This window comes from Salvelinus namaycush, chromosome 2 (genome assembly GCF_016432855.1).
Source record: "Salvelinus namaycush isolate Seneca chromosome 2, SaNama_1.0, whole genome shotgun sequence".
NCBI classification, from domain to species: domain Eukaryota; kingdom Metazoa; phylum Chordata; class Actinopteri; order Salmoniformes; family Salmonidae; genus Salvelinus; species Salvelinus namaycush.
The window spans coordinates 42,075,504-42,086,454 of record NC_052308.1 but is presented as its reverse complement, the minus strand read 5'-3'; the positions used below and the strand labels follow the sequence as shown (position 1 = coordinate 42,086,454).

General features: G+C 42.5%; 1 protein-coding gene across 1 annotated transcript; it reads left to right on the top strand.

Annotated features, from left to right (window-relative positions):
* Window positions 1-7,752: 7,752 nt before the first annotated feature.
* On the top strand, window positions 7,753-10,306 carry LOC120063076 (protein BTG2-like). The gene is made up of 2 exons (XM_039013212.1): window positions 7,753-8,215; window positions 8,822-10,306. Exons 1-2 carry the CDS (start codon window positions 8,068-8,070, stop codon window positions 9,172-9,174), a joined length of 501 nt encoding a protein of 166 aa, XP_038869140.1. The 5' UTR covers window positions 7,753-8,067; the 3' UTR covers window positions 9,175-10,306.
* The last annotated feature ends 645 nt before the right edge of the window (window positions 10,307-10,951 follow it).

The following is a 10,951-nucleotide window of genomic DNA, read 5'->3' as shown; positions in this document are numbered from 1 at the left end:
CAGGCACACACACACACAACCACAGGCACACACACACGCACACACACACTGGTCTGTTTGAAAAGCTCTCTTGCATTTGCATTGCCTGCATTTATTTTCCTCACCACTGTCAATTGGTGTTACATGTACATCGTCCTCCACTTCACCCGCAGATACAGAGAGTCTGGGGTTTAAATCACTGTACTGGTGGCACAAAACCTGGAAACACGCTGCCACCTTCTCCTGTTCCGCCCTTTAGTTTTTTTTATCCCTTTGGTACTATTTTCACAAGGATGTGGTAAAATTTCACAACTCTTAGTACAAAACTCAAAACAGATCATCAAAAATGCTGTTTTTTTCTAAACTCAAAGCATATTTTCAATTGACTAAGTACCGCACACAAAATCCCACAGTAACATTTTCACCGAACCTAATCAGTGTTTCATCTAGAAATACCTTTCATATAAAGTCATTGCCTTCCACAATGCAACGCTCACAATAATTTTCCTATGATTCTTTTCTCATTTGTTTAAACACATTTGACCATCACTTAATCCAACTGCGCTTAATGGTTAATCACTTAAATCTAATTTTATTTGTCACATGCGCTGAATACACAGTGAAATGCTTTACAAGCCCTTATCCAACAATGCTTTAAGAAGTTAAGAAGAAAAAAGTGTTAAGTAAAAAATGGATAAGTAAAAAAAAATAAAAATAAAAATAAGAGTAACAAATAATTAAACAGCAGCAGTAAATTAACAATAGCGAGGCTATTTACAGGGGGCACCGGTTAGTCGAGGTAATTGAGGTAATATGTACATGTGGGTAGAGTTAAAGTGACCATGCATAGATAATAAACAGAGTAGCAGCAGCATAAAATAAGGGTCTGGGTGGCCCTCTGATTAGCTGTTCAGGAGTCTTATGGCTTGTGGGTAGAATCTGTTAAGAAACCTTTTGGGCCTAGACTTGGCGCTCCGGTACCGCTTGCCGTACAGTAGCAGAGAGAACAGTCTATGACTAGGGTGGCTGGGGTCTTTGACAATTTTTTAGGGCCTTCCTCTGACACCGCCTGGTATAGAGATCCTGGAATGGCGGAAAGCTTGGCCCCAGTGATGTACTGGGCCGTACGCGTTACCCTCTGTAAGTGCCTTGCAGTCGGAGGCCGAGCAGTTGCCATACCAGGCAGTGATGCAACCAGTCAGGATACTCTCAATGGTGCAGCTGTAGAACCTTTTGAGGATCTGAGGACCCATGCCAAATCTTTTCAGTCTCCTGAGGGGGAATAGGCTTCGTCGTGCCCTCTTCACGACTTTCTTAGTGTGTTTGGCCCATCATAGTTTGTTGGTGATGTGGACACCAAGGAACTTGAAGTTCTCAACCTGCTCTACTGCAACCACGTTGATGAGAATGGGTGTGTGCTCGGTCCTCCTTTTCCTGTAGTCCACAATCATCTCCTTTGTCTTGATCACGTTGAGGGAGAGGTTGTTATCCTGGCACCACACAGCCAGGTCTCTGACCTCCTCCCTATAGGTAGTCTCATCGTTGTTGGTGATCAGATCCCTGTTATGTCATCGGCAAACTTGATGATGGTGTTGGAGTCGTGCCTGGCCATGGAGTCATGAGTGAACAGGGAGTACAGGAGGGGACTGAGCACGCACCCCTGAGGGGCCCCCGTGTTGAGGATCAGCGTGGCAGATGTGTTGTTACCTACCCTTACCATCTGGGGGTGGCCTGTCAGGAAGTCCAGGATCCAGTTGCAGAAGGAGGTGTTTAGTCCAAGAGTTGCAGAGGGAGGTGTAACCGTTTGGTAGACCAATAGATTTTAAACTGGTTTGTGTACTATATATGGATTTTGAGAACTATAGAAAAAAATGTGTGTTTGTAAAGTATAAACATCCCAATTACATGTATGGTACATGAGAACCATACATAATAACCATAACCATACATAACTCATCATTGCTAATTGATTTCACATAGTGGTAACTACAATTGGTCACCATATAAAAGGGTGTTTGCTGGATAAACAGCAAGGGAGACGAAGAAATCAAAGAGCCTGTGGCAAAGGGGCCCGTCAGAGAGGTGGTCATGGGCCCCATCAAAGAGGTCAAAGAGGTGTGCATATGAGCCCCGTCAAAGAGGTGGACATCAGACTGAGGGAGGCAGATGGCAGGGAACTGTTGTGTTTTATGAAGTCCGGGCCATCGTCGTTGACCATGTGGTAAACAGAGGCCTTACCATGGCAGTGGCTGCCAGATTAGTTCACCAAAATCTGAAAAGATCAACTGTCAATTCGATCATGAGAACATTTCGTCAAGAATGAGAGATGAGATGAGATGAGAGAGGCCTGTAATTTTCATCATAGCTACACTTCAACTATGACAGACAAAATGAGGAAAAAAAATCCAGAAAATCACATTGTAGGATTTTTAATGAATTTATTTGCAAATAAATATTTTTAAGTGGGAGAACTTGCACAATTGGTGGCTGACTAAATACTTTTTTGCTCCACTGTATGTTGCAATTATATCTGAAAATGTCATGTTTTTTGTTTTGCATGAATGATTGTAGAGGATGTCTTCATTGATCAGACCTTTGATTACACATTGGATAGATATTATGGAAATTATAGGTTTTCTGTCAATTTTATTGGGTAATGTAAGTCTATTGCCTAATGTGAAAACTGTGTAATCGACTGTAATTTACAGTACTGTAGCATATTACTTTCAGCACTTCTAAGGGCGATTTGAAACAGGTATCTTGCATTGTTTGCTATTGGATTAACTGGTAGTTAAAACGACTAAATTGAAAATATATCGTTATGTTGTGTTTTGGTGATTAAACCAATGTTCTCATGACATTTCGCAATAAACTTAGATTTTGAATCAATGGTTGTGTGGTGAGAGATGTTTACAATCCAAATGAATGCACAATGACAGGTTTTGAATGAAAGACTGGCTGCATTACAAGTGTGACAAGTTTTGCGTTTTGTACTAACAGTTGTGAAAATGTATCACATGCCAAAATAGTAGCAAAGCAAAAATAATAAAAAATAATAATTTCAAATCAGACTGTATCCTACTGTACAGTACAGTACACAATTGCTCACTTGACGACACTCAACTTGATACTCAACTACATTAAACACATGCATATGAGCTTTTTTTTGTAGTGGTCATGGTAATAAAATACAACACAACACACAATTGGAGCTAAGGTATTAGTACTCCTTGGTTGGAGAAAGCAAAACATGATCTAAACCAGGGATGGGCAACTTTGATGGGGGCTGGGCCACAAAAAATCTGAACTCATCATGGAGGTCTGCAGTGGCTCACGGGTCTGTAAGCACATCGATACCTACACATGCAGTCAGAGCCAGCGAGAAAATTCCTGCAATTCCTGCAAATTTCCTGCAATGGGGTATAGAGAAAATGTTGCCGTTTTAAGGCAAGTTTGCTGCAAATCTACACATTCTGCTCAATATGCAGAACATTTTTTTTTTTAAATATGCAATTCTACTCATTTTGCCATGGGGCGAAGAGAAAATGTGGCAGTTTTACATCAAATTTCCTGCAATTCTACAAATGTTGCCATAGGGTGGAGAGAAATGTTTGCAGTTTTTAATATGATATCTGAGTGAGAGTGACTAACAAAATCAATGGGGGCCCCCCTGTCGGTAATTCAATCATGATTACTACAAGTTAGATAGCTGGCTGCATTGAACCCGTAGAGCAAGTTTTCTGCAATTCTACACATTTTGCCATGGGGCAGAGAGAAAACTTTGCAATTTTAAAACAAATTTCATGCAATTCTACTCATTTTGCCATGGGGTGGAGAGAAAAAAATGCATTTACAGGTAATTTCCTGCAATTCTACCCATTTTGCCATGGGGTGGAGAGGAATGTTTACTGTTTTAAAGCTAATTTCCTGCAATTCTACACATTTAGCCGACAATTGAGTAATTGAGTGACTGTCAGTGACTGACATCACAAGAGAAAAACTGCTGATGCACAACCACATTTTGAAATTGCACCTTGTATATTCTTCTATTCTGGCTCTCAACAAACAGTAAGCACATCTTTTTAAAAATGTCTTTGGAAATTGATCCACGGGTCTACAAAAGGGGGACTGCCAGTTGCCCATCCCTGATCTAAACCCACAGGATCAGAAATGTAAATATTAAGCCGGTGGGGTTGAACTCTTCAATTTGCAATGGACCAGAAACCAGCCATGCCCTTATCCTGCAAGAAGACCAATAGAATTTTGATTGAAAAGCTGAGCTTCTCTCACATGGCTGAGCTTCTCTCTCATGGCTGAGTGCAACACATATTTTTTAGAGAAATACACACATAGAGGTGGGAGGGAGATAGTGTGTGTGTGTGTGTGTGAGAGAGAGAGGTAGAGAGAGAGGCAGAGAAAGAGTGAAGAGAGGGAGAGAGAAACAGAAGCTGAGAGGGAAGAAGAGCGGGAGAGAGAGGAATAGAGAAAAAGAGGCAGAGAGAATGAGAAAGAGAGATATGTCGTGGGTGGCAAACACGACGGGGCTTGGGGGAGATGTCAGCTCTCATCAGATGAGCTAGGAGAAGTGCTAAGGGGTGTGTGAGTATGCTTTCATGTGTGGGTGTGTATGTGAATGCTTACATCCATGCATTTGTGCATGTGTGTATGTGAGTGCTTATATGTGCGTGGCTCTGCGAATGTATGTGTGAGTACGTGTATATTTGTGTGTGTGGGTGTGTGTGTGTGTGTGTGTCAATGTGCATGTGTGGGTAGAGCCCGTGACCATGCCATAATGTGTGAGAGCAGACCACCTGAGGCTCCAGAGTACGGAGTCAGCCTCTGCCTGTAGGTGGCTCCATGCTGCCCACACAGCGCAGGTATCAAAGGTCACTCAATCAGAACAGGAAGTGGCCCTGAGGCAGCAGGAACTCATGCATAGTACACAACACCTGGGTAGCATGAGTTCCCGAATTATAGGCAATACAAGCACAAACACACCTGATTCAACTAATCAGACAGGGATGATCCTAAATCTGTGGGTACAGGCTACTTCTGAAACCTGCAGCTGTGTTCCACTTTCAATAGACCAACATGCAAAGCAAGAGAAAGGTCCCATTAGCATGGTTGGTTCCATTAGTTCATTTTGCATCAAACAGGACACGTTTTTGTCTCTGTGGAGTTCAGAACTGAGTCTGGGTGGGGAGAGTGGGGTCCTGAGGGCCAGATGGCTTGCTAGGAGTCAGTCCACTGTGATGACTCTGACTCTATCCATCTGTCCATCACACTCCAACACAGCCTCTCTCTCCTCAGGCATCTATCACTACAGGCCTACATGTACTGTACAATATGAACAGTATTTCTTCCTTTTCCTTTCCATTTTCATTTGTAAAGTGTGCGGAGATCCTTTCAATACCTTTTGAATACGTTAGGATTTGATTTCGAATGCCATTGATGATTGGAATGCCCTGTTTTCACAAGCCACCCAGCCAACGTCCGAGTCTGTCAGTTTTATTTAATATTATCTCTGCTCTTGGTTTGTTAAGTGCAGCAGCTGCAGTCGAAGACCATCACAGGTCTGTCCTGCACCGGAGAGCAGATCCTCAGCTCCAGGAACATTCCCAGGCAGCACATTTATTAGAGACATGATTGATACAGTAATAACTTGGTTAGGACGTGTGTGACTAGTTCGAGGCAGGAGAGACTTTTCACAGCTTTCATACACTTGACAAGTGATACAGTACCTTTCATGCATAAAGTAATCAAATGGGATTTCTGAGCAAAACTGCTTAAACTTAAGAGATACAGACTGGAGTCACACAAGGTATTTGGCATGGACTTATTATAACATGCTGGAGTTCTCATATACCGCTCTGAATAAAAGAAATAGAGGGATATTCAGAGTTCCTATTTCACAACAACAAAGGCAATCATACATGCAGCCGTTTGCATTCACACACCCAGCTACAAACGCACACAACATGAGAGGAATAAACTACACATACGGAGTGCAAAGTTGCACGAAAATCAACAGCAGATCACATCAAAAAGGGGGGAAAAAAACAACAAAAACCTCCCGCTTTTGGCTGAAAATCATTCTGGTGTTGCCATGGTGAGGGGGTTCTGTGCTTGAAGCCTTCCATTACTGCGACAGTGACATCATCCCATCCAAATATAGCATAACATTTAGGAAGGGTGTCATAATACCCTCAGGAAACACCATGGGCTTCTGCTGAAACACTAACTGACGATCCCTTCTAGATGGACCACAGAGAGTGGCTGGAGTCTAGCCAGGTCAGGGGTCACTCTGTTACGGTATCTATGGTCATTGTCTTGTCGAGACAGGCAGCAACATCAGAGGTGTCATAACCATTGAAACTGAGCAACCAATTACCTCCCTCACTTTCATACAAGTTTTAAGACAAATTGCCCGTTGTATATTCTTCTATTCTGGCTCTCAACAAACAGTAAGTACATTGATCCGTGGGTCTACAAAAGGGGGGCCACCAGTTGCCCATCCCTGATCTAAACCCACAGGATCAGAAATGTAAATATTAAGCCGGTGGGGTTGAACTCTTCAATTTGCAATGGACCAGAAACCAGCCATGCCCTTATCCTGCGAGAAGACCAATCACATACACACAACCTCAGGAGCTGCTGTGGCCTTTGCTGTGTGAGCATAAATGCTAAAGTTCATTTGCTATTCAGACAAGCAGGTCAAGCATGTGGTTGTGGCATTTAAGCAACAGGCAGTCGGCCACAAGAGAAAATAAATCTCAGTGGCTCTGGAGAACTAGATATGGATCTCGTCCCCCCCCCCCCCAAAAAAAAATCTAACCTGAACACCATGATACTAATAGCCAGGTCAAAAGGCCTAGGAGGACAAAGAGCAAACCAGATGGCAAATAACAGAAAGTGTTTGATCTGAGGCCTACTGCTCCTGTTGAGAATGGATTTCTCATATAGCCAACATGTTCACATTGATCTGATGTGTTTTCTAAAATATGAGCTAATATTTTTTTTCAGACTAAATACTCTCTACGCTACGGTCTACACTGACTACAGTTCACTGATGGGCAAAACTGCACAATTCTATTTTAATTTCCAACCACCAGATGTCACTGAAGTAGCACCAGCGGAACGGAATCACAACGCCACACACTTGAACGCTGTGATTTAACAGTTTGTCCCCCGCAGCCGAGAAAGTATTTCATCAAATACAATTCTATTGGCATTGATTCAATTAAATATGTTGTGTTTAATACTTGGATGCATACTTGGGATTAATGTTTTTGTCAATAACAGTGTGTTCATTTCACTTGGCTGAAGGGGATCGAATAACTTCTCTCGCAGTTTTTCTTCCTGGTGTAGCGTATTTACTGTATCTGCAAAGTTTAAACAATAACTATTTTGTCATCAAACCTATTTTGAGTTCATGTCAATGGTTGTTAAAGACGGTAGTTAGTGTAGTGGAAAAACCATAGACGAGAAAAACATAAATGTTCTCGTTTGAAACTTACGGTAAGGGGTGTTTTTATCGTACTGTCGTCACAAATACTTTTAGAGCAGGGTTTGACGTCAGTTTCTATATTTGGTGTTGGACGGAACCCTATTTGCATGTTAATCCCACCACGCTCTCAGATTGTTTTCCACGATGTGAACCAATCACATCGCACAGTGTATGCGCTTTCTCTGTGAATCCCATTGGTTAAAATGCCAATCACTCTAAAAGGGCACTTAAGTGACGTCATCCATTCTCTGTCCCTTGATAAAAAGAGGCCACAAGCCGTAATGTAAGCACAAAGAGAACTTGGAAGTGCTATTAGAGAGGCCACAACATTAAGCGAACCATTATTTTGGATAAAGAATGCTGAATGTTACGTTGGCCAGAGCCAACTTGGTGCGTTGATATTACTGCTTCTGATTTGAAGATTCCATTTACTGAAGGATTAGCCCTGGACTTGAGTGAGGCCCGCATAGCTTTTTCAGCTAGCTAGCCAACGTTAGTTTACGGTACCTCTGCTTCACACTGCATTCCTGTCGAAAAAAACTTCTTATTTTCTACGAGCTGAAAACTATTTTGCGGGCAAAATGAACCAAGCATACTCCTCTAGAAGTGAAATAGGCCCCGAAGTAACGGCCGCAGCAACCTTTGTTTCCAGGCTATTGAGAACAAGAGGCTTCCTGAGCGAACACCAACTCCATGATTTCAGAGATTGTCTTCAACAGTCATTATCAGGTAATTTGGTTAGCCATTTCCTATAGAAATAGATTTGCTCGGTACTAAATTTCATGTCGAAATGGCTTCCTATACAAACTGGCTGCTTGTTTACTAGCGTCAACCTAGCTAACGTTAGCTAGCCTTTGTCTGTTCAACTGACAGTCAAACTAACGTTAGCTAGCGAACGTTCACTTTCTGTCTTGTTTTATCGATTTGATACTAAATTTCAGCCAAATGCTCTACCTAATATTAGATAATGTTGAAATAGAAAGCCAACCTGTTGCTTAAGTGTCATTTTACGATGTTTTGTCGAATGGCTTTGCTGTTTTTGCAAGGCAGAAAATTCTCGTTAGCCTAGGTAGGCTTGTCTCGAGACTATACTAGGCCCAATCGAAGGATCGACCAACTGTCTATTCTCGAGCATAGCTATATTTGGGGCTGCGAGCGATGTCGGCAAAAGTTGGTAGGTAGTAGTATCCCATATCAGTAATTCAAACTCATTCAAAAGAGGTTGACTTGTCTATAGCTAGCATCAGCTGTCAAGTTTTATTGTCTGGGGCTTTGTTTTCAAAGCAGCACGTTGACTTCTAATTTCGTGTCTGTCTGAACATTTTCTTTTCACAGAGCACTACCAGAACCACTGGTTCCCTGACAGACCACAGAAGGGCTCCGGCTACCGCTGCATCAGAATGAATCATGAAATGGACCCAATCATTGGCAGGGCTGCTGGTCGGATCGGACTTACTAGCGATCAGCTCTTTGCCCTCCTTCCCCGGGAGCTGACACTCTGGGTGGACCCTTTTGAGGTCTCTTACCGCATCGGGGAGGATGGCTCCATCTGTGTCCTCTATGAGGCAGAGTCCCTAGCGCCCGCAGCAGCCCCTAGCCCTGACCCCACAAACAACTGCAAGAATCAGTTTCTGATCGGTGGCCGCACTAGCCCGCCGAAGAACTACCTGATGACTGTCTCGAGCTAGTGTGGTTCAGGCACTACCGCGACGCCAAACAGCGTCGGTGTGAAGGCCATCGACCACCCACAGTGATCCTTTTTGTATTTTCATTTCATAGTGTTTCCCCCTATTAAATTAACTTGATTGCTTATTTAATTGAATTTGCGTATTCTAAAAGCACCTGGTATTTGTTAGAGCGTTGGGTAGCACTTTAGAATGTTTGACTACCAGCCCATAGGCTCTAATTGCACTGCTGGGACTCTCAGTATGTAGTGTGCTTATGTCCTGTGGTATTAGCACACTACATGCAAGCATGGGCTTTATTAAGTGTAAACACAACATCTCTGGGATTCTGATGCTAGTTTCTCATGGTGTAATAATACTTCACGCCACTTCCCACAAATGTAAACTAAAATAATCGTATAACTGGAGTCAAGTATTTGTTCAGTAACCTATACATTTACAAAAATGTGGTTTTATAGTTCAGTTCACTGCTGGTTTGTAATCTTACGGGACCACGTCACCTATCTGTGCCCTGAAATCAAAGACTCAAGACAAAATGTCTGACTTCCCAGTTGTAAAAAGAGCTGCCTCTAAAAGGTTTTACTGCCTTAATGTGATGTTTTCTGCCCAAACACCTTTGAGGAATACTGCCTAACTTTCATAGATCCTTTTTTCGCAGTAGTCAGTGTTCAGAGAAAGTGGAGTATGTCAATCTCAACAAACGGCATACTAATTTCACACCTCTTGCATCCCAGTAGACTTAACATTAAAAATCTAAAATGGCTTATACTGTCAACATGTTCAAAAGGGGTTAGGATTTTAATATTTCACTATTGTGAATTTTTTTGTTGGGAAGTCTTCTGTTATTCCCCCCCCCAGGTAGAATAAGCTGTGAGGTGGTTGTTGGCGTCATTTTAACGTCTAGCACTGCCAGGTAGTGTGGTGCTCTCAGCCCTCTGTAGCATCCTCTTCTTCCTACCGAGCTGTTGAGCAGCTCACCATTGCTTACTGTTCTAGACAGGGGAAGGATATAGTTTGTAAGCTATTTGACGCACAGTAAGCATTTAAAGTAACTATTTTAAATGGCTTTTGTGCATCTATAAATATTTGTACAGTTTGTCACAATTTTATTACAATAAACCTTTATGAATTCCGATTGTCTCTTCTGTGGTCAGTTCAATTTACATTTGTGTGTTCCTAATCCACACAGCTTTGCACCTGTAGCACATTGTAAGTGATCTATTCCTTTTGTGACCCAAGGGAACCTGTCAACACTATTTTTAATTTAACCAGTTAAGAACAAAGTCTTTACAATGATGGCAGAACCTGAATAACGCTGGGCCAATTGTGCGCCGCAATATGGGGCTCCCAACCATGGCCGGATGTGATACAGCCTGGATTTGAACCAGACTGTAGTGAGACCTTTTGCACTGAGATGCTGCGTCACTCAGGATGCCCCTGCCTCTACTCTAAGTCTGATCTGAAAGGCTTGGCTAGTATTCGTCAAAAAACACCTAACCATAGGACAGGACCATTATACCCTTCTGATCCTTTCAGGTCTAGTTGGCATGAGTGGCCTAGGGGTTTGTATGAGTGGTGCGTTATCACTTTCTGTTGTGTTCACTCTCAGGACCAGGCTTGTCTGTGCCTCCAGCACTGGCTTGGCTTAAGGGCACACCTGTGTCTGGACATGCTCTACACCAGACACAGGGATCTATCAGCAGTTTCCTGGATGTAATCATTAGGTGGACTGTCTTTTTAATACACATTTCTGTTGGACAAATTCAGGTATGTCCCTTTG

Excerpts from the sequence above, each read along its gene's own strand:
- LOC120063076 (XM_039013212.1), top strand. The coding sequence starts at position 8,068 with ATGAACCAAGCATACTCCTCTAGAAGTGAAATAGGCCCCGAAGTAACG. Across the intron at positions 8,216-8,821 it reads TCTTCAACAGTCATTATCAG|AGCACTACCAGAACCACTGG; the intron begins GTAATTTGGTTA and ends TTCTTTTCACAG.